General features: G+C 38.5%; 1 protein-coding gene across 1 annotated transcript in view; it reads right to left on the bottom strand.

The window, feature by feature from the left end:
• Positions 1 to 12,167: 12,167 nt before the first annotated feature.
• The window catches only part of PPIL4 (peptidylprolyl isomerase like 4), a 36,754-nt gene continuing 24,000 nt past the window's right edge, over positions 12,168 to 24,921 (bottom strand). The window contains exons 12-13 of the mRNA XM_044004118.1: positions 21,286 to 21,418; positions 12,168 to 12,612 (exon numbers count right to left, since the gene is read on the bottom strand). Of these exons, the coding sequence (XP_043860053.1) occupies positions 12,367 to 12,612; positions 21,286 to 21,418 (379 nt within the window). The 3' untranslated portion in view covers positions 12,168 to 12,366. The remainder of the gene's footprint in view (positions 12,613 to 21,285; positions 21,419 to 24,921) is intronic.

A 24,921-nucleotide genomic window follows, 5' to 3' on the forward strand; every position in this document is an offset into this window, starting at 1 on the left:
CCATATGAAAAAATGCTCTAAATCACTATTGATTAGAGAGAGGCAAATTAAAACAATTCTGATGTATCACCTGACACCTATCAGATTGTCTAGTATGACAAAAAAGGAAAATAATAAATGTTGGAGAAGCTGCGGGGAAATTGGAACACATTGTTGGTAGAGCTGTGAACTGATCCAACCATTCTGGAAAGCAATTTGGAATTATGCCCAAAGGGCTATAAAACTGTGCATACCCTTTGACCCAGCAATACCACTTTTGGGTCTTTTTCTCAAAGAGATCATAAAAATAGGGAAAAGGACCCACGTGTACAAAAATATTTATAGCTGCTCTTTCTGTGGTGGCAAGGAATTGGAAATTGAGGAGCTGCCCATCAGTTGGGGAATGGCTGAACAAGTTGTGGTATATGAATGTAATAGAATTCTATTGTGCTGTAAGAAACGATGAGCAGGAAGAGTTCAGAGAAACCTGGAAGGACTTGCATGAACTGATGATGAGTGAGATGAGCAGAACCAGAAGAACATTATACACAGTATCATCAACATTATGTGTTGATCAACTGTGATAGATTAGATTCTTCTCACCAATACAACGTTACAAAGGATTCATGATGGAAAAGGCTCTCCAAATCCAGAAGAAAAAAAAAAAAAGGACTGTGGAATAGAGATGCTGATTGAACCATACTATTTCTTTTGGTTTTGGTGCTGTTGTTTTTCTTTTTTGAGGTTTTTCCTTATTGCTCTGATTCTTCTCTTATAACATGACTAATGCAGAAATAAGTTTAATGTTATATATATATAAAACCTATATCAGATTACCTGCTGTCTAGGGGAGAGGGGGGAAGGAGGGGAGGGAGGGAGAAAATTTTGAAATTTGAAATTTTATATAAACAAATGTTGAAAACTATCTCTACATGTAACCTGAAAATAATAAAATACTTTTATTTTAAAAAATCAATTTCAGAAGTATAAGGGGAAAAAAAAACCAGGAGGTCTTAGTGGATGACAAACTTAATGACACTAAGAAAGCTAATCCAAACTTGGACTATAGTAAAAATAATACAATGATCAGGACTAGGGTTAGGCCATATAGAAAATAATGTCTTCCATTCTGGATGCTACATCTTATCGAGTTCATTGATACCCTGGAGGACATGGGTCTTTTGTCTATAAGTATTAAATCTCTATCCTTCTGCCTAGACTCAAGGCATTCCTCCCCTGGTACCCCAATCAATTACCTCTTTCATTTCCAACTTCAAGTCTAATTACTCCTCCCCAACAGGGGCTTTCTGCCAGTGGTAAGTCATTTTTCACAGAAAGACCATGCCTATGTCATGATCTTTCCAATGTCTGGCTCTCTTTGCTCCTTCCAGAACTAAATTCCTTCTTCCTTCATCAATCCTTTTATCTATCACTTCTTTCAAAACCACTTCTTTCAAGGTTGGATGTACTAGGTGCTTAATAAATACTTCTCATATTGAATGAAAAGGTTTGCGCCTTCCTAGCCCAATCTCTCTTTAATTCCACACCCTTTAAGTCATACTGACACTATATCATCTGACAGTTTTTTGATACTCAGGAGACATAAGTTCTAGTCCTGACTGCCACTGTAACTAGCTGTGAAACATTGAGTAACATAAAATTTTTTCTGTGCCTCAGTTTGCTTATCTGTAAAATCAGAGTTAGAATGGACGTGTTCTTTAAAAAGGCTTCAAGCGGGGGGCGGCTAGGTGGTGCAGTGGATAAAGCACCGACCCTGGATTCAGGAGTACCTGAGTTCAAATCCGGCCTCAGACAGTTGACACTTACTAGCTGTGTGACCCTGGGCAAGTCACTTAACCCCCATTGCCCCGCCAAAAAAAAAAAAAAAAAAAGGCTTCAAGCTATGATCTCTCCTCTTCTCAGTTTCACTTTATGTTTTGGGAGAAGGATCATATCTTTTCCCTTCCTTTCTCATCCCAATAACACCCTGGATTGTGCTGTGCATAGAATAACTGCTTATGAAAAGTCCCAGAATTGCTGGGATACAAGAGGCTCTTTATTGAGTTTACAATGGGACATCACACCTTCTTCAATCATGTACAACTATCAACATAAAAAATGATGGAATCAAGGGTTTCAGAGAAACCTGGGGAGACATGAATTGATGCAGAGTGAAGTGAGCAGAACCAAAAGAACAGTTTATATAATAACAACAATATTATAAAGACAACTTCGAAAGTTATTGTCTGATCAATGTAATGACTAATCATGGTTCCAAAGTACACTATACAACTCCTAATAGCTTGATAGATTCAAGATACAACATGAGATATACATTTTGGTCATAGATGTGGAAATTTGTTTTGTTTGACTAGGTATACTTGATTTGTTGTTGTTTTTTAATCATAAAAGTATTTTAATATTTTCTAGTTACATGTAAAGATAGTTTTCAACATTTGTTTTTATAAGATTTCTAGTTACAAAGTTTTCTCCTTCCCTCCTCTCCCTCTCCGTTCCCCAAGACAGAAAGCAATCGGATATAGGTTATATATGTACAGTCACATTAAACATATTTCTGCATTTGACTAGGTATATTTGTTACAAAGGTTTTGTTTTTGTTTTTATTTTTTATTTCACATTGGGGAGAGGAAGAGAAAACAAATGCTTGTTAATTGAAAAATAAAATGAAATGTAAAATTATGTGCAAATAATAACTCACGCTTATATAATGTGTTAAGGTCTACAGAGCATTTTCCTTACAAGAACCCAATGGTGCAGAAAAAAACAAATACTAACCTCATTTTAGAGATGAGCCTGAAGCAGAGGGTAAATAAGTGTTTGAACAACAATTCACACGCTGGTCTCCTGTCTCCTGTCTCCAGATCACAGGGTCTCTGTGTCTCATGGTAAACAAGCTTTTTCTAAACTCCTTGGAAATTACAGAGCTGACCACTTCCCAGAAGGAATCTGGTTTCCAGTTTCTGGTCCATCTCCCTAACACTGAAAAAAAGTAAAGACAAGGACAGGGAATTTCCTTTCTTTTGGAAGCTGTGGTTACTGCTACTCTCCTCCAAAAGCACCATCAGACTAATGGAAGTCAGGCAGACAGGGAGTTCTTCCAAACTTCTCTTTTATTCCATTAGATTTCTGTTGGATAGTTAATGGATCAGTAGGTTTGGTGGGGACAATGAGGGAGGAAGGAGATAAAAGATGTTGGTGATTCCTTTAACATGGTCCCAAACACCCTAAGCAAAATGAATGTCAGCTGTGGAAAAAACTACTGTTGCACCAAGCAAGCCCTTGCTAAGCCATCCATAGAAGAAGCAAGGACTAGAGGCAAAACATTGGCATTTGTCAAATCATAGACACAATCCTCTCAAATAGTTTTGTGGGTTTTTTTATCAGAAAGGTTGCAACTCAAAGGCAGCTAGTTGGAGCAGTAAAGAAGAGTACAAGAGGGGGCAGCTAGATAGTGCAGTGGATAGAGCACCGGCCCTGGATTCAGCCTCAGACACTTAACACTTACTAGCTGTGTGACCCTGGGCAAGTGACTTAAGCCCAATTGCCCTGCCAAAAAAAAAAAAAAGAAGACTACAAGATCTAAAATCAGGAAGGCCTGAATTCATAATCCTGCCTCAGAAACTTTCTAGCTGTGTGACTCTGGGAAAGTGATTCGACTTTTCTAAGCCTCAGTTTCCACATCTGTGAATGTGATAATAGCACCTGCCTCAGGATTTCTGTGAAGATCAAAAGAGTTAACAATATATAATAAAATACGAGACTTGACTAAAGAGATAACATTTATTTATATCAACCTTTGGGTCAGCTAGGTGGTACAGTGGATAGAGCATGGGACCTGAATTCAGACTCACCTTCCTGAGTTCAAACCTGGCTTCAGATACTTACTAGCTATGTGACCTCAGGAAAGTCACTTAACCCTGCTTGTCTCTGTTCCTCATCTGTCGAATGAGCTGGAGAAGGAAATGGCAAACCACTCCAGTATCTTTGCAAAAGAAAACCCCAAATGGAGTCAAAAAGAGTCAGACAAGACTGAAAAATGACTGAACAACAAGCCTAAGCCTGACTGGTAATAAGAGAAACTCACTTTCACCAAGAGTTTTTCATAAAGATATTTTTACAAAATATTTGTATCAATTATTTAATAGGGATCACCGAGATCAGCTGTTCTCAAAGAAAACAAATTACATGACAAATTAAGGGGATCCCCACATTCAAATGTTTAATAACAGGAAGGAGCAAAAGTCTATGATGTTTCCCATCAAAACAAGGTTTCATAGCAACGTCAAAGAGGGGGTAAAGAACAGAAGGCTTCTGCTCTGAAGATGTCAACTTTAGTAATCAACACCTTTTATGACTCAGTCTATAAGCTAAACCTGAGGTTGGAACTTTCATACCCAAAAAATTCCTCTTAAATTTCCATTTTTTAAAGTGTGTCCTTTGGGAATTGAGAGCAGCTGGAGTGGCTAACCCAATACTCCAAAGGCATAGTGACTGATCTACTTTAAATGGGGTTCTTCTTCACCTTTTTTTTTTTTCCAAAAAACAAAACTCACTTGTTTTTTAAATTGCACCAACTCAAGAGGTGGAAGGAAAACTGGAAGGTAAAGGTGGTATTTTGTGACTAATTCTATTATTCAAGTGATGAAAGTCTGGGTGAGGTTTTCTTGTTTGTTTTAAATTCTAAATGGAAAATATTGCAGTTCACCCAAAAGCCTTTACCTACTTCCTGAACTATTTGTGGGGAGTGTGAGGGTGGGGGTTTGTATTGTCAGTCTACATGCCGCCATCTACTTAAAAGTGAGAGCTACAAAATGATGATGAAAACAAAGTACTTGGGAAGAACTATTCACTTTCCCCTCATCTTAGTCACCATGACCTAGTTGCAATTTAAAGGAGAACAAGACTGGACTGTACCCCAAAAGTCCCTTTACAGTAGAATTCAAGAGCAATACCATTCAATGCCTATTCCATACTATGCCTATTCTATAATAGTCAATGCCTATTTCTTCTAAGTATATATGCATGCTTTTAATTGTAATAGCTCAAAGCCGGTGTAACAGAATTTATAATTAACAACTTTTTTCCTTAAAGTTTGTGTATTTATCACTTACTTAATTGAGATAAGCTACTCTGAGCTAAAAAAATTTTTTTTGCCAATGTCATGGGGGATGCAAAGTTGAAATGGAATGATTCTTTATCACTGGAAGCATTCTCCAAATGTTTCCATTTGCAGATGACATTGTGCTGACTTCATGTAGTTAAGAAGCTCTACTGACTGAGTCTACCTGAGATCCGTGTGGTCACTCAAAGGAGAACAACATACAAAGCCACAAAGAAAAAAATCAAGTGGATAGAGAATGTCTATAACTCAGATTATAACATGCAATTTGATGGGTAGACCATTGAGTTTGTCCATCAGTACATACATCTTAGTCTGATGTTGGATCTGAACCAATACCAAGGGTTCCCAATCTTCCCTTATATGATCACATCCTAAACTCTGTGAGAGGTAAGAATACAAATATCAGAGGCAGCTAGGTGATTCAGTGGATAAAACACCTACCCTGGATTCAGGAGTACCTGAGTTCAAATCCAGCCTCAGACACTTGACACTTACTAGCTGTGTGACCCTGCACAAGGCACTTAACCCTCATTGCCCCACCAAAAAAAAAAAAAAGAATACAAATATCAGTATTCCTATCCTGGTATCTTGCTTCTCTATTTCTAGCAGAGTCTAGTCAGGTATAGGATCCCCATCTGGAGAAAAAGCACAAGAGCCAGTGACATAAGTCTGGTTGAAGAACAGGGAGGGAAGTGGATTGGAAAATTCCAATAGTAGGTCATTACCATTGATTTCATTCCCTTTCCTTTTCCATCTTCTTTTCCTTTGGGTAATGGGAGAGAGAGGAGGGAAGGGTTGGGTAGTGATGGTCCAGTCCTTAGAAAATACAGATTTACCCTTCCTGGTGTGTTCTATAGAGAATGAACAATCTTCTCTGTGTATCCACCATGTGCAATTCTGGGGAGTCAGTTCTTAGCCATAAGTGAGAGTGATTATGTGATGATGAAAAGCCTTCTGGTTGGTAGAAAAGTCAGAGCTCTCAATAGAGCAGGAGTTCTTAACCTGAAGTCTGGGAAGTATATGTGTGTGTGTGTATGTATGTATGTATAGGTATGTATACACACATGTGTATAGTTAGCAAAATTCATGTGTACAAATGTATTGTACGTCTGTACATGTGTACACATGTGTATATGTACATGTGTGTATACATATATAATCTCTATCTCCATATGAAAGAGACAGAGACACAGAAAGGAGTTTAATATAATTGGTTTCCTTTATAACTCTATACAATTTTTTTTATACATCTAAAAACATTATTCTGAGGAGTCCACAGACTCACCAGACTGTCATAGAGGTCTATGATACCCAAAACTCTTGCAATAGAGGACAAGCCAAAACCAGGTATAAATTTAAAAGGTTCAATTTCTTGCTCTCTACTCTGAGAGCTTTCTAATGAGAAGATAAAAATGCTATGAGCAAAAAAAAAAAAAAATGCTATGAGCCTCCAAATAGGAAGAGAAGCAGCAACTAAGCTCCCTTACTTCCCTATCCAGCTCCTGTGTAACTATGGATGAATGATGCCTATGTCTTTCATCTCTAGTGTTCTTTCTTGAACTCAAGTGAATGAGTATCTGGAGAGGAACAGACTAAGTTATGACTTCATGAGTTTGAGAGACTGCAGGCACCATCAAAAGTCCAATATCCAGAGTTGGTAAAAAGAATCTGCTGGAGTTGTGTGACCCTGGGCAAGTCACTTAACCCCCACTGCCTCACCAAAAAAGAAAAGAAAAAAAAGAGTCTCCTGGCAACTGTAACAGTTAAGTCTGGTAAGGAGACAGCTCTAAGAAGCCACCTGGATATAATGCAACCACATGAATACAAATGTAATTCATTCATCCATAAAACAGAGTTTGATAGAATGGATCAGAAAGCAAAACTCAACAACATATTGTTGACAATAACCACAACAGAATAAAAACCAGGGGTTAGAGAACCAGAGAAGTTGGGGGAGGGCAATCATGTTCTTAGAAATGGCTAGAGTAAAAATCTTCAAACAGATTTGTGATCAAACTGCTCTGGAAGTTCCCTGTAATGATGCACGACAACCTATTCATGACACAGGAGTTCCGCCCAACATGCTTGAGGATTTCCTCATTTCTTCCTGACATTTTAAGCATACCTGTAGAGTAGTCTGGCTTTCCACCTGTCATCTCTCACCTTTACCACAAAACCAGCCCTGACAATTTCTTGATATCTTCTACTCCTATTTGTTATGTTACCCCTAGGCAATTAGGTGTGTCCTTGTGGACCGAGAGCTGAGAGGACCTAAGTTTAATCCAGTCACAGACTTTAGGTTTAAGTTGTTGTCCTTCCTTCTCAAAAAGAACCAAAATGACATCACTATGTAAGATTCAAGTTACAGTGTGTTCAACTGTGGCTGATCAGACGAATATGAGCTCAGAATGCTCTACCATAGATCAGGCACAAATAGTTCTTATGAACATTTGGGGCAGATTCTCTAAGTTTGGGCATCTCACATTTCTTTTAAATTACTTCAATTCTGTTTTAGCACAGCACCTTCTTTGATTTCCACGCTGTAGAAGTGCTAGTGTCTCCCAAGCCATGTAATCAATTCCAAAGTTCTTCAGAGAGACCTAGAGAGTGGCCTTGTATTGCTTCTTCTGACCACCATATGAGTGCTTGCCTTGTGTGAATTCTCTATAAAAGTCTTTTAGGCAAGCATACGTTTGGCATTCAAACAACATGGCCAGCTCATCAGAACTCTGCTCTCTGAAGTAGAGTTTGAACGCCTGGCGGTTTAGTTTGAAAAAGGATCTTAGTGTCTGGTACCTTATTCGGCCAGGTGATCTTCAGAATCTTCCTAAGACAATTCAAATGGAAGTGATTCCGTTTCCTGGCATGGTATTGGTATATTGTCTAGGTTTCACAGGCATAGATTCTTACTGCCTGGGTGACCTTGGGAAAGCCACTAAACCTATGTGTTTGAAGTTTCCTCAGCTGTAAAAGAGAGATATTAATAGCACTTGCGTCCTAAGGCAATTGTGAAGATCAAATAAGATAATATTTGTCAAGTGATTAGCACAGTGCATGCTAGAGTAGCCATCATATTTTTTTTCAGTTGTGTCCAACTCTTCATGACCCCATTTGGGGTTTTCTTGGCAAAGACACTGGAATGGTTTACTATTTCCTTCTTCATTTTACAGATGAAGAAACTGAGGCAATCAGGGTTAAGTGACTTGCTCAGGGTCACACAGCTAAGGAAGTGTCTGAGCCCAGATTTGAACTGAGGACTTTTTTTTTTTAATTTTGTGAGGCAATTGGGGTTAAGTGACTTGCCCAGGGTCACACAGCTAGTAAGTGTCAAATGTCTGAGAACAGATTTGAACTCAGGTCTTCCTGAATCCAGGGTCACTGCTTTATTCACTGTGCCACCTAGCTGCCCCTGAACTGAGGACTTTCTGACTCAAAGTCCACCACTCTTGTCTACTATGCCACCTAGTTGCCCTATTATTGTTGTTGTTGCAGCCTGCTCACACTCACCATGTTCCTTTCCATTGTCTTCTGTGTGATGGTCATTCATTTTTCTTTGGAAACTGTAGCATTCCGTGTTTTACTGACATACTCCAGTACTGCTAGAATGCTGATTGAAAGGATGGGTCCCTGCCTTCATGTTGAAGTTTGAGGTCATTAAAGGAACATAGCAATTTCCCCAAAACAATCCAACCTACTCTCTCCTCTTGTTCAACTCCAGGATAACTCCTCTATAGATACTGCCTGACCCAGATATACAAATGATGGAACAAGTACTACCGACTGTCCATGACGAGACCTGTTGGGATCAACAGTTATCCATCCTTTTGGATGGTCAGGCCAAATTCTTTTGACCAATGGCAGAACAGGTTTCTCTGCAACATTCTAGAGCTAAACAGCATCAATACAACGTCATTCCAAAAAGAAGCGCCTGGAGAAATTCATCATCTACAGGGAATTACACTTGAAACTGGGTTTTATGCTGATTCTAACCCAACACAATGATAGACACCTTTGACAGAAGACATCTCCCGGTTTTATGCTATGTGTGTGTTACATAATGTTCATGAACAGTTTTATTTCTGTTGAATTATTTCAAGGAATTTTAAAGGATTTTAATGTGTGGATGAGATACCTCGTTGAAAAAGAGCCTGTCAGATAACATTTTCCTCTATTGCTTTTTCATGATCCAAAAAAACATAAGCACAGTTGGATCTAGTAATTACCATCTTTCAGTCAATTGTGAAATAATGAGAACTGTGAAAAACACGGCCTATTATCAAATATCACTTGATATTTCACTACTAATACCTTCATCAAGGATACCTTCGATTCATGTATTGATGACTTTTTTTTAAACTAATGGAAGAGTAGACATAAAGATCAGTAAGTTATTCATATGCTCTTTATTGTCAAAGTTTTTTTCCATGACTTTGGTATCTTCCCCTCCCCTCCTTCAGTTATTTTGTATAGCAATCCCTTGACATCCTTCAATTTTGTCACCTGCAACATAAACGTATGTAAACTTGGTCCAAGTGGCTCTTTTGCCCATCTTTTGTTCTCTTCAGTGCCATTTTCCCCTATATTAGCAATATCTGTGACAGTGATATTAAAGAGGTGTGTTATGGAAAAAAATATACTTTTACAAACCTCTCCATTTCTCTTCTGTTTGTATCCTCTTTCAATACTACAGGGATGCTCTAGGAGGGAGAAGGGGAAAATATATGGGGGAAATTTAGGTGATATAAAAACAAAAGATCTCAATAAAAAATTTTTAATTATCCTTCAGATGACTATTTAACTAAATATCTTTCTCTCTCTTGCTTTCTTTTTTTTTTTTTTTAGTGAGGCAATTGCGGTTAAGTGACTTGCCCAGGGTCACACAGCTAGTAAGTGTTAAGTGTGTGAGGCTGGACTTGAACTCAGGTACTCCTGACTCCAGGGCCGGTGCTCTATCCACTGCGCCATCTAGCTGCCCCCCTGAATATCTTTCAAAGCTTTCTTTTTCTTTTTTTTTTGGTGGGGCAATGAGGGTTAAGTGACTTGCCCAAGGTCACACAGCTAGCAAGTGTCAAGTGTCTGAAGCCAGATTTGAACTCAGGTCCTTCTGAATCCAGGTCTGGTGCTTTATCCACTGTGCCACCTAACTGCCCCCTCAAAGCTTTTCTTTTTCTTTTTTTATTTAATTTTTTTTGCAGGGCAATGAGGGTTAAGTGACTTGCCCAGGGTCACACAGCTATAAGTGTCAAGTGTCTGAGGCCGGATTTGAACTCAGGTCCTCCTGAATCCAGGGCCAGTGCTTTATCTACTGTGCCACCTAGCTGCTCCCTCTTTCAACTGGTTTTACTCTGTTTCTCTCAATTTTATGAGACAAATAATGTTCATATTCATCTATCATCCTTCATTATAAGATTTTACAAACAAGTTTAAAAATTCTAACCTGGTATTGTCTTTGGTATCCATCTCTATCCATTTGGCTATTAGGTCAGATATTTACTGACTTAAGGTGCATTCTGAGTTTCTTTAGAATCTACATTCATTAGACAACAAAATTACAATCAATGTCCGTGTCATTTTTGTTGTCCATTTCCAATTTCTAATTTAACTAGTTCGGAATTGAGTTTTTTCAACTGTACATATTAATCAGTAATGGTCATTCATGGCTTCACCAGCAATGCTTGAGTTTAGTACAGATAATAGGGAAACCCAATAAATATACACCAAGAAAAAAAATCAAATTGCAATGGGTCAAAGCTATAAATGGAATTATATTAAAAACCAAAACAGCCAGGTGGCACAGTGGATAAAGCACCAGCCCTGGATTCAGGAGGACCTGAGTTCAAATCCGGCCTCAGACACTTGACACTTACTAGCTGTGTGACCCTGGGCAAGTCACTTAACCCTCATTGGCCCACAAAAAACAACAACAAAAAAAAGCCAAAAGGGAAGGCATGGGTACATAGCTGGGTACATAGCTGGGGGAAGAGTAACTACTCAGGTGTTGTCGTGTCTGACTCTTCATGACTCAATTTCGGGTTTCCTTGGCAAAGATATTAGAGTGGTTTATCATTTCCTTCTCCAGCACATTTTACAGAATAGGAAATTGAGGGCAAACAGGGTTAAATGACTTGCCCAGGGTCACACTAAGTGTCAGAGGCTGGATTTGAACTTGTGAAGATGAGCCTTCTTGACTCCAGGCCCAGCACTCTATCCATTGTGCCACCTAGTTTCTCTTTGCCCCCCCACCCCCACTGCCACCAGCTATTCAGGAGATGCATCTAAAATCATCTTTTCATCAAGTGCAGCATGATTGAGGCTCTTCTGATGCTAGCAATCTGACTTTTTCTCAGCTTAAGAGAAGATTCAGCAGGCCAGGAACTTTCAGAGACTCCACAGCACGTTTCACCAAGAATTGTGTGCTCAGAATAGTGTCTGGGATTACTTTCTCAACTGACTGGTCTTTTATAGTTTGTCTCTCTACATCAGCCCCTTCAAACTGACATAAGGGAGACATAGCCTGTTTGGTATTCCAAGCTTGTCAGAACCTATGTTTCTAGGCCTAGTTTAGTTCCCTCTTGATTCCCCTCAAATACTATTCCATCCCACCAAAATTACCTTCTATTTATTTTGTATATATTTACATGTGTACATGTTTACTCTCACAAGACTGTAAGTTCCTCAAGAGCAGGGACTGTTTATTTCACTTTTGTCTTTGAATGCCCAACATTTATGTGGCACAGAGGATAGAGCTCCAGGCTCGGAGTCAGGAAGACTGAGGTTCAAATCTGGCCTCAGACATTTAGTAGCCGTATGACAATGGACATTTAACCTCTGGTAGCCTTGGTTTCTTCATCTACAAAAATGGGAATAATAAGAGCACTGATTTCCCAGTGTTGTTGTGAGGATCAAATAAGATAATAATTGTAAAGCACTTGGCAAAGTGCCTGGCATGTATGCGCTATATAAATGTCAGCTATTACTTCTACTACTACTACTACTACTATATTATTAACAACTAAATAAGTTATCATACCAAAGAAAATTTTTTTAAAAATCTTTTATTGAGCCTCACTGTCCTGTAACTTTGCATTAATTAAAAATGTCTAGATATTTCCAGTGAAAGATTTAAGCAAATAAAAGGTAAGAATAGTCTCTGACTTCTTTGATTTGGGGCTGTACAAGTCATTAGTTAGCATGATAAATCATATTAGAGAAAATGTTAAAGGCATTTTCCCATGTCTCTTCCTTCATCTGTACTTGGACCTTTCTTTGTCTCTGACTTTCTTTGGACTTCTGCTTCTGTCTCTCTTTTTATCCCTTTCTCTTTCACGAGGTTCTGTTCGGTGCTTAGATTTACTGTTACTATAGTAGACATCTTTATCCCGAGATCGACTGCGACTACGGCTTTGCGGTCTCTCCCTTTTTTCACTCTTTCGCTTCTCTTTACAATACTCTTCTTCACGTCTCCTATGACGCCACTCTGAGTTGGAATCCTGCCAAAAGAAAATTGAGAAATTTACTGGAACAACAATAGCTCTTCTGGTGGACACCACCCATAATATTCGCCCAATATTCAAATAGAGAGATGATCTCCTTCACTGGGAAATCCCTTCCACTGATGCAGATTCAATCTATCAATTCCTGCCCATCCTATGTGACTCCAGATCCTCCCATCGGTTTTGCCAAGGAGGGTCCATTCAATATACTGGAGGCTTTCTTCCCTGTCTTCTGAAGTCAGAAGATACCGTTCTAGCATTGGCTATCATACATTTCCCTGATGACATCTTTTACTCTTGTTCTTCACAGTTCAACACTGATTTCATGTTGCAGCCTGTTCACACCTACTACCTGCCTCTGCTGCTTTCTGTGTGATGTTCATTTTAAATTCTTCAGAGACTGCAGTGTTCCATGTCTCACAACAATACAGAGATACCATAGAACAGTGGCATTTTAAAAATGGGCTCTTTTTCTTTTTTCTTTCTTTTTTCAGAGCAATGAGGGTTAAGTGACTTGCCCAGGGTGACACAGCTAGTAAATGTCAAGTGTTTGAGGCCGGATTTGAACTCAGGTCCTCCTGAATCCAAAGCCAGTGCTTTATCCACTGCGCCACCTAGCTGCCCCCAAAATGGGCTCTTTTTATAGGAACTCAACAAGAACTAGCACAGAATGGCTCAGATGTAGATATTAACACTGGAACAGAGGCTCTTCTATCAATGCTAACAATAGTGATCATCATCACAAGCTGGCATTTATATGGCTTTAATTTTACAAAGTGTTGGCAGTTATTTCACTTGATCCTCACAATAACCCTGGACGGTAGATGGCACTACTATCTCCATTTTATAGATGTGAAATCTGAGACACATAGGGATTAAGTGACTTGTCCACAGCCACACAGCTAGTAAATGTCTGAGGTCAGATTCCAACTCGGATCTCAGACATACACTAAGAGAAATAGGAGAGATAAATATGAAGTCCTCATTTCTCATCAACTTCAATGAAAAACCAGTACCTAAAATTAAGAACTAGACTGCTAAATTTAAATTACAAGTCTTTAATAACAAAAGTACAGGCTTTTCTAGGTATTTGTTAGAGAGAGATGCCCCTAGATTTGATTCTTATAAGGTACATCTGTGAAAGCAAAGAATTTCTCTTTCCTGGAACATCTTGTGAACAGCTTCAGATCACAGAATAAAAGGGAGGGTGGGACAAGTGATAAAGAAACTTCCTCTCTCCTGTCCTTTCCCAATTTCCACCCCTAATTAAAATTTAAAAGCTCAGCAAAGTGGCTAAGAATTGAAAAGGTTCTCTCTTCTTCCTCTATCAGAGAGTTCCTGAAACGCCACCTCCAGTCAAGACTGCCTTTTCCTTGATTCATTCTGACCATGGGAATCCCATGGTTACTGCTTCCATGGGGACACTTGTCCTTGAAGTCTATATATTAAAGTAGAAATAGATGTCAAAGCTTAAAATCAAGAATGCTGTGGTGATCTGAGGCTTCTGGACAGTGTTGAATAGTTTCACACAAAAGTTAAAATCTTTCCCAACATCCTGCTTCTGTGCTTTATAAAACATGCTGAAAGGACTTGGCAATGATCATAAAAGCTGATGGGGATGTAGCAATTTAAGGCTTAAAATATAGGCAGCATGATGGAGTGGAGAGAGGGATATAACCTTATGGTCAGGAAAACCTGGCTGGAAGAGTCTGTTTCTGACGCCCCCTAGGAAAGCTGCTTAAACTCTCAGTGCCCCCAAGCAGTTAAGACAGTAAGTTAGAGAATCCCATTTAAGTGCTTTCTCACAATTTTCACTGTGATAAGTAATGAAAAGAGAATCTCAAGTAAGAGATTTTATGTTTGAATCTCAGCTCCCAATTTATTACCTGTGACCTACTAAATTCTTTTCCTTTTTTAAATCTAAAATCCTATTTTTCTCCTCTGTCAAAACAAATTTTATATATATATAAAAAACCCATATTAGATTGCCTGCTGTCTGGGGGAGGGGGGAGAGAGGGAAGGGAAGGAGAAAAATTTGAAATTGGGAATCTTATGTAAACAAATGATGAAAGCTATCTCTACATGTAACTGGAAAATAATAAAATACTTTTATTTTTTTTTAATTAAATTCAAAACAAAACAAAACAAATTCTAGCATTCTATAGAATTCCTAGAAATAGGGGGCAGCTAGATGGTGCAGTGGATAGAGCACCAGCCTAGGAGTCAGGAGGACCTGAGTTCAAATTCGGCTTCAGACACTTACTAGCTGTGTGACCCTGGGCAAGATAAACAAAAGATAATCAATAACATTTTTAACATTCTAGGTACTACAGATGTTGAAACATAAAACACTCCAAAACCCAAATTTCCAATCAGTTCAACAAGTATTTAAATGCTTACAGTGAGCCTAGAACTTTTTCTCATTGCTGAGACAGTTTCCTCAACAGAGGCAAATAAATGTTCTTTGATTACTTAAAGGTTTTTCTACATCTCTCCCTAAGTATAAATATAAAAATAGCCACCCGTAGAAATAGCTCTTTAATTTCCCCGTGTTAGCAAGTATATTGGATAAATAGGAAGTAATGATGCTATGTTTTATGGATTTTGTTTAAAAAAAAAAGTCCTTACAGTAAATATGACACATAAAAGTGTAGTTATTACAATTTACAAAGGTGTCACACAGGATGCCATGGATGGATATATGGTTAAAGAATATCATGAACTGAGAATTTTCTTTTTATGTTGCTCCTGAACTGAAAGAAACTGCTGTAGATAATTTTTCACAAGGCTTGAATTTTAATGAGCCCAACCATTCTCAAGGCCTCATATGAGGTCTTCACATTCTTGGAAGCTGTATGGAATAGTTTCGCTTTTTCTCCTTGTTTTCCTAAAACTAGCTATCACTTTTCTTTTCAAAAACTTTTAAAATATTTTATTAAAAACATAATACCAAATATCAATACAACTAAGTAGCTCTTTAATTAATTTTAATACATAAAGTAGCATAATCATTTTTCAGTCATGCTCTCTTTGGTCTTCTTCTCTCTCTTTTTTTTTTTGCTGGGCAATTGGGGTTAAGTGACTTGCCCAGGGTCACACACCTAGTAAGTGTTAAGTGTCTGAGGCCAGATTTGAACTCAGGTCCTTCTGAATTCAGGGCTGGTGTTCTATCCACTGCGCCACCTAGCTGCCCGGTCCTCTTCTCTCTTAAGCATTTAATATGCCTCCCATTATCCCCCCTTAAGAAACCCCATAATACATATAGTCCAGCAAAATAAATTCATCAGTAACAAGACATATAATAATAAAATTTTAAAGACATACAAAAAGATTATCAAAATATGAAGTGGCAAATTTAAACTGGCCCATCTAAGGTACTCTACAAAATTTTAAACAAAAACAAAGTTTGGCATACAGTCAGTGTATAGAAACCCACAATCAGTATATAGAAACCCACTTACATGTACAATTAGAAGCTATTCAACAGCTACGCTGCCTTAGGATTTTATAGAGATAAAAATGGAGCCCCAAACAAAAAGAAAACTGAACCCCCTACAAATGCAAGTGACACATAAAAACCACAACAGGGAATTATAACTCAGTACCATATCATCACCCTAGCCTGCCATGTGACCCTACTACCTAAGACTCATTTCCTGTAACATAAGTAAAAATAATTTCAACATCTTAACCACCTTCGGAATGAAGGCATAGGGTGGAAACATTAAATTTATGTGAGTTTTCAAGAACGATATGGTTCAGAAAACAAAGATCTGAAAATATGAGTCAAAACACTCTTACAAAACCATTCTCATCAATTGATATAAGAAAGAATAGGGAATATGAATTACATGTGGATATCAGTCAATAAATATTTACTAAGCACCAAACTATATGCAAGTGCTAGGGATACAAAGAAAGGCAGTTTCTGCTGCCAAGAAGTTCATAGTCTAACAAGGGAGACAACAGGCAAACAAGATATATGTAGGAAAAAACCAGAACAGAATAAAGGGAGCCTGGGAAAGGTTTTTAAATGAAGATGAGATCAGAGCTGGGATTTGAAGGAAGGTCAACACGAGAAAGGAAGGAATTCCAGTATGGAGGACAGCCAAGGAAAATGCCTGGAGTTGGGAGATGGAGGATCTTATTCAAGGAAAACCAAGGAGGCCTTTGTCACTAGATGGCAGAGTATTGGGGGGGGGGGGGGCGGAGCAGGGGAAGTATAAGGAGTTTGGAATGGGGGGGGGGACTGGTTATTAAAGCTTTGAATGCCAAATAGAGAATTTTATATTTGATCATAGAAGTGACAGGGAGCCACTGGAGTTTATTGATGCAGGGGAGTTGACATGGTCAGATGGGAGCTTTAGGAAAATCACTCACAGCTGAATGACAGGAGGCTTTTGCAATAGTCCAGACATGAGGTATGGGGGGCTATACTAGGGTGGTAGCAGTCAGAGGAGAGAAAAGGACTTAAACAAGATGTTAAGATGGTGAAATCAAGGCTTTGCTAATAGACTGGATAAATGAGGGTGGGGTGGGTGAGAAACAATGAAGAGCTGAACATGACACCTGGATGATTGGCAAGAAGATGGTACCCTTGACAGTAACAGGAAAGTTTGCAAGGAAAAAGTTTTGGAGGAAAGATAATGAGCTCAGTTTGGGATATGTCTAGAGGACACCTAGATGAAGATGTCCTTTTGGAAATTCAAGGTCAGCCAGAGGTCAATAGAGAGGTTATGGCTAGACAAGAAGATCTGAGATTCATCAGCACAGAAATAATTGAATGCATGGAAACTAATGAGATTACCAAATGAAACAGCATAGAGGGAAAACAGAGGAGGGCTCAGGACAGAGACCTGGGGACACCCATGGTAACATGCATGAAGATCCAGCAAAGAGGAGTGATCAGAAGGTAGGAGAACCAAGAGAAAGTAGTGTCATAAAAACCTAGAGATGGGAGTACCAAGGAGAAAAGATGAACAACATTGTGGGAATGCAGTGGGACCCCAAGAAACCTAAAGACCCCAGCCCCCAAAGAATCCTTAAAACTTTCCCAAAGGAAAAGCAGCTCTGTCTCCCATCTCAGGAATAAGGTGTGGCCAAGCATGATCCTGGTACACTGATAAGAAACATCAAGGTCTGCAAGATGATATGCAGGATATAGATGGATGCTGTATATCCTTTTGATACCCCATTATTCAAAGATCCCCCCACAGTTATTTTGCCCTTCCCTCCCCTTTGTTTTATAAAGATACAAAAGAGCAGGTCTTCTCTTACTCCAGTGGGACAGTTTTCCATAGTGATCTGTCTTCCAGCCATATATTCCTCTCTCTTAATAAATCTCCTTATTTTACAGGATTTGTGATTCCATTCATGATACAAGCCTCCAATTATTTAGGTGAGCGAGCTGGTCCACCCACCCCCATCAAGGTCACAAGTCCCCCCAACCAACAGCAGCATCAAAAGTTGCAGAAAGGTCAAGTAGAATGAAGACCATGATTTTTAGATTTGGTAATTAAGGTATCTTTAGGGAGAGAGCAGGTTGAATGATGAAGTTGGAAGCCAGATTGTAGAGAGTTAAGAAGAGAGGAAAAGAACAGAAAGAGGAGGCAATGACTGTGGACAGCTTTCTCAAAAAGTTTAGCCACAAAATAGAGGAGACATGTTGTATGACAGCTATCAGGGATGGATGGATCAAATGAGATCCATTATTTTCGATGATGAGGAAAACATGGGCATATTTGTAAAAAACAGGGAAGCCACCAGTATACAAGGAGACTAGAGGGATGAGTAAGTAAAGATAAATGAGAAAATGGGGATGATATAAGGGGCAATCTGCTGGAGGAGACAGCACAGAATAGGACCACGTCCTCATCAAAAAGCAGTTAGTGAAAAAAAACAAAAACAAAAACAAAAAACGGGGTAGCTAGATGGCGCAGTGGATAGAGCACCGGCCCTGGAATCAGGAGTACCTGAGTTCAAATCCGGCCTCAGACACTTGACACTAGCTGTGTGGCAAGTCACTTAACCCCAAATGCCTCACCAAAAAACAAAACCAAAAAAAGCAGTTAGTGTCACCTCATCATGTGAGACAGGGACAAAGATGGAGATCATCAAAATTCCCTTTAATGATTAAATAATTTTCCTAGATGATCTTACTTTTTATTTCAATTAAAAAAAAGTAGGCTCACTAAAATTTCTAACCCTAATACTGAATTTTGTCAAAACGTAAAGAAAAAAAAACAGAAAACTACTGGCAGCTGTTCTGCAGTCAAAAAGTTTAGCCAAATGCCATTTATGAAGGGGAAAAAACCCAAGAGATTAAGTACTTACAACTCTTATTTCTACTAATGACATAATTATTTAAGCTAATACAAATAGCAGGATTGACTTTTTAGAATTGGCTAACATTCTTCTTCCCATACCAACAGATAGTGATTATAAATGCCACTGAGAGGTTATAAGGGATCAAATAACAGCATCAAAGGAATTCAAACAGGAAAAGAATTTGCAGGCCATAAAAAATTTGTTAGTCTAAATGTCTTAAGCCTTCACATTCATCAAACTTCATCAGTACTTAGGCCTCTATTCACGACAGATTCCCACTTAATAGATTTTTGCACTAGCTGGCCTCATTTACAGTTTGATCTAGGGTGTTTCCTTATCCATCAATATCAAACACTGAAAGACAATATTACTTTTCCTAAAGCACAACTCTAATTCCCTCACTCCCCTTCTCTAAAACCTTCAGTGATTCTCTATGAAATGCACTACAAACTTAATAGATAGGCACCTACATTTTTAGTCTCATCACCTATCACTGCCTTATATACATTCTATATTTCAGACCAAGCGGATTATTCATTGTTCTCTGAATATACTTTGGTTGGGATTTTCCTACACTGGTAAAGTAGCAGCAATAGGATTAGATTTGGTGTTGAAGAACTTGCTTTCAAATTCTGGCTCTGCTAATGCACAGCTATATGACTTGGGCAAGTCACACCTCCAATTCTCATTTGCAAAATAAGGCAGTCAGACGAGATATTTAAGATTCCCCCCAGCTCTAAATCCTAAAGTCCTAAACTCATTCTCTTTCTTTCTTTCTTTCTTTCTTTCTTTCTTTCTTTCTTTCTTTCTTTCTTTCTTTCTTTCTTTCTTTCTTTCTTTCTTTCTTTCACATTTGAGATTCTTTTTCTTTAGGGTTTGTTTTGTTTTGTTTTTTGGAGAGAATTGGGGTTAGGTGATTTGCCCAGGGTTACAAGCTAGTAAGTATCTGAAGCTGAATTTGAACTCAGGTTCTCCTCACTCCAGGCCTGTTGCTCTATCCACTGTGTCACCCAGCTGCCCCCTCATTCTCTCTCTCTTTTTTTTTTTAGTAAGGCAATTGGGGTTAAGTGACTTGCCCAGGGTGACACAGCTAGTAACTGCCAGGTGTCTGAGGCTGGATTTGAACTCAGGTACTCCTGACTCCAGGGCCGGTGCTCTATCCATGGTACCACCTAGCTGCCCTCCTCATTCTCTTTTCTATGACTAAAAGGCCTTCCCTCCATTTCTGCTTTTCAAAATTATATCAGTCCTTCAAAACTACCTCTTTTATGAAATTTGCCAAATTAGTATTTTTATACCACTCTTATGTTAATAATTGTACAATTATTCATATATATTTTATTTCACTTATATTGTAACTGCCTAGAGGGCAGAGACCACCACTTAGTTATCTCTATATTCAAGAGCCTAATAGTCTCTGCACATAGTAGGTGCTCAAAACATCTTTCTTCAATACTGTTGCTGCATACAAACGAATTCCAATTAAACTGCAATAATACGAAGCACACAGTGGTTTGAAGCATGGTGAAAAAATATCACAAATTTCCATTTCTGACGTACCACATTTTTCAAAGGTGGATTGTTATGCCATATGTAGCGAGGTTACGTGAGAACTAGAAGTAAGAAAGATAAAGGGTGGCGTGCCTTTCATTTATAAACAATTTTCTTTCACGAGTCCTTTTGCTGTTCTAATCAGGGCAAGAAAAAGAGGTGCTGTCAATATGTCAGTGATAGCAACTAGTCCTGTGATTTCTGTGGTAGGCAGAAATCCCAAGTGAGGACTCTCCCTTTATCAACACAGACTGTCTGTCACCTTCCCTGCAACACAGTCTAGAGCAAGAGAGTAATTGATTTGCCCAAGGTTATATCAAAGTGTCAGAGACAGTTCTTTTTGCCTCTGAGGCCTGCTCTTAATGCACAATAGCATACTACATCTCATGAGTGTTATATTTATTTCAAATATGCTACAGAGTTAAATATAATTGTCTGAGCCCATCTTTCTCTAAATATTTGAATGCTGGCCTTTATATGTGGAGAGGCATTAAAAGTCACAAATGAGAATTTTTTCAGCCATGTCAATCTATGGCTCAAGTCACCCTTCCCAGGTGAAGTATCAGGTGTAAAACAGCCATTTATAATTTCTGACACAACACCCCACAGATTAACCACCCAAACACACCGACCATTCTGTGTTTGGAAGTCTACGACGTAAACTGCTGTTTAGAAACAGTATTCTTCCTAATAATCACTGAAAACAGCAGTGAGGTAAATGAGTTATTCTTGTGAGAGTAAATATTCAGTTCTCTGCAACCCAAGTACAAAAGGGAATTGAATTAGAAGTACCTTAGAATGTTTCACTGTTGTATAATCCTCTTCAGAGCAGTGATGTGTTTTCTTCTTATGTTTTTTACTTGAGTGTGAATGACTTGATTTAGAATCTTCTGTCTCTTCATCCAGCACAAGGTCATATTTTGTACTAAAGTACATAGTTAAGGGCAGACTGAGAGCTGATCATGTGTTAAAACACAAGGACCAAATGAAACTATAAAAGCGATTAAGTTCTAAAGGTAAAAAGTCAAAACATTTCTATAGAATGGCAAACTTAATTCGTAAAACAAACTCAGCCAATTTTTCTGTCATTACAGTCAGTGGACAAGGAGATCATTGTACTCCTTAGGGAATCCTCTATTGCAGGAGTCAGCATTTCCTGTTAGAAAAGGTAGGTTCTCAGAATAATGTTAAATGCAGAAAACTGTGGAAGATGCTATTCTGAGTGTGTCCTCTGGTATTCCAGGTCACCAGTACAAAGGATCAAAATCCCAACTGTCTCTAAATAAATCAGACATCTTGAAACTGCCAATTCCTCTGTTGTAAGCACTTCTGATAATCTTATCACCACTTAAGATCAAATATAACAGTACCAGTCTGTACTATGCCACAAATATCTCAGGCTTGAGATGATCTGAATGATTCTTCTCAGAAAAGACATGATTTAAAAGCTACCTTTCCCCCTCATTTTCCAGTTCCACAAGGCCTGTCTACTATACTACCTCCCTCCTATCCTCATTTCCCCTAGACTATTTCAAAACTATGTTCTTTCTCTTCCTTCTAAGCTTTGCCTGAGACCATTTGCAGAACCTCCCCTCCTCCCCAGGCCTAACAAACTATACCTTTGGGCACTCTAATTACTAACCTAAGTCTCATCTCCACCAGGATTGCTCAAAAAGACCTAAAGCAATCAAATTTCATATCAAATTTCTTTCTCCCCATCCCCTAACCTGTTGGTATAATTAGGTCTTTCCCTTGAATTCTAATGATGACACATTTGCATGGGCAAATAATATAAATTTCAGGTGTATGTATACACAATCACACAAAAATGCTTGCCCTGACCATTCAATCTATAATCTTAGATTACAAAGTGCTCAATAAGAAATGTTCTAATGTTTGTTTTCATACAAACTTAAGAAATATCATACTGAGTCAAACCTGTTTTCTGTCTTCCTAATGGAATCAAAAGATGTTTTTTAAAAAAGCAAAATTGTCCTCCATGTTATCCTCAAAGTTAGAAATATACCCTTCAAACATGCCCTAGGTTCCCTTTAACAAAGTATCTCCTAATTTATCCAAATCTTTCTTGAATCTTTTTATTACATTAAAAAGTCTTCTATCCTCTCTTTTGGAAATAAGTGCCTTGGATGTATTATTTATATGCCAAAAAATATGTGATCTCTTCAATGTGTCCTTTCACCAGTGCAGATCACAAGCCATCCATGTGGTGGTGTTTTTCTTGCTTATGTCCTCCAACAAATCTTTCTTTTTTATTTTGTTTTATGGTAGGGCAATGAGGGTTAAGTGACTTGACCAGGGTCACACAGCTAATGTCAAGTGTCTGAGGTCAGATTTGAACTCAGGTCCTCCTGAATCCAGGGCTGGTGCTTTATCCACTGTACCACCTAGCTGCCCCCTCCAACAAATCTCTCACAAAGGATCTACCCAACATGCTGAAGGACTAACTACCTCTAGATCCTTTTCAATTTCATGGTATCAGCAAAACTTTCAGGCTGTCTGCCTTCATATCTGTGGCATGACCATCCCACCGTTTCCCATCATACCCATCCATGATAACACAGGTTACCAATGGAATATGCTATAAGACTGTTTGTGTCTACCGCACATCTCTCCTTTGACTTTTTTTCCTTTTTTTCAGGGCAATGAGGGTTAAGTGACTTGCTCAAGGCCACACAGCTAGTAAGTGTCAAGTGTCTGAGACTGGATTTGAACTCAGGTCCTCCTGAATGCAGGGCCGGTGCTTTATCTACTGCGCCATCTAGCAGCCCCCTCCATTGATTTTTAGGTCACCTGAACCTTTGATTTCTCAGGGATTGTGGTGTCCTAAGATCTGCAATCAAAGAGCACTAACAAGAGACTGAGTTGAAAAGATTGGCCTTTACACCACAAGAATACCTTGCTACCATTAAAAGCACTATGTGATTTACTAAAGGCAATTCAGCCCACTCTCTCCCTTCTATTCAATTCTGGAATCACTTCATTGTCCATCCACAGTGCTTATCCCAGATATATGTACTTATGTATGAAAACAAAAAACCGACCTTCTTCAGCACTCATGTCTTAATGTGAACTGGCATTTTTAATCTATTTTGTTTCCTGATCTCTTTTAATAAATCTCGAACCTCAGTAAAAAGGCCCTGATATAATCAACATAATATTTGCAAACAAGAACAAACATTAGAGGTCCTAATTATCTTTAGGAAATCAGTACTCTCTTTGGATTCTGCAAAGGACAGCAAATGTCTCCCTCATTTGGCATTACTGATCGCAGGGACATAGAACGAAATTCTCTCTATCCCTGCATTTATCAAAGAATTTTGTGTGGTTTTAACATATTAAGAGAATGCCTGGAGGAGAGCCACTAAGGCTATGCCTACACTTTCAAGCCAATTTTATTTTGGTGGAATAGGGGGTAATCAACAAAGGATAAAGACAGTTGTATGTGGTTTATGAAACCTTGCCTATTCCTCATATTTTCATCAAGGGTACTCTCAATAGTGTATATATCATTTTCATAATGACTGTATAAAGATGAAAAACTAGGTACATGGCTTGATATTTCAATAAGCTATACAAATTAGTTAGGACTTTTTATTTGCCCTAACCTGAATTTACCTATTTCAAACTCACAGCATTTCCACTAGCTTTCATATTTAAAAATCTGGTATAGATTTTCAAGTTCACAGGAGTTCCTAACCCTGAGTCCATGGATAAATTTCAGGGTCCAAGAACTTGGATGAAAACAAAAACAATTACATTGTCATTTCAATATAATTGACTTCTTTTTTTTTTAAATGTTTTTTTATTTTATTTTATTTTTGAGGCAATTGGGATTAAGTGACTTGCCCAGGGTCACACAGCTAGTTAAGTGTTAAGTGTCTGAGGCCGAATTTGAACTCAGGTCCTCCTGAATCCAGGGCCAGTGCTCTATCTATTGCGCCACCTAGCTGCCCCAATTGACTTCTTTTTTAATCCTCTCTGTTTCAATTTAATGCAGTTAAGAACATGATTCTGAGAAGGGCTCCAAAAGCTTCACCAGACTGCCACAGAAGCCTATGAAAGTGAAGAACTCTGACCTATATCCTTGATGGTTTTGAGATCCTGATATCCCTTATCAGTCTTCGGAGTTTTCCAGACTAAAAAAGACTTTTCAGTCAATCATATAACAGCATTTCCATCCTGATTGTTGTAGTTGCCCTTTTTTTCTACAATCAATCAACAAGCTCTAACTAGCTGCCAAGCACTATTGGCACCTCTTATATTGGTTTATATACAAGAATTCAAAATGCTTTTCACAAGAAGTCAATCAGATAAAAATCTTCCTTCAAAAAACAGTGGGTAGGAAAAGGTTTAGATGATGTAGGGGGAAATGGTCCTGTTTTTGCCAATAGGAAGCTGGAAAGAAAG

This window comes from Dromiciops gliroides, chromosome 4 (assembly GCF_019393635.1).
Source record: "Dromiciops gliroides isolate mDroGli1 chromosome 4, mDroGli1.pri, whole genome shotgun sequence".
Lineage (NCBI taxonomy): Eukaryota > Metazoa > Chordata > Mammalia > Microbiotheria > Microbiotheriidae > Dromiciops > Dromiciops gliroides.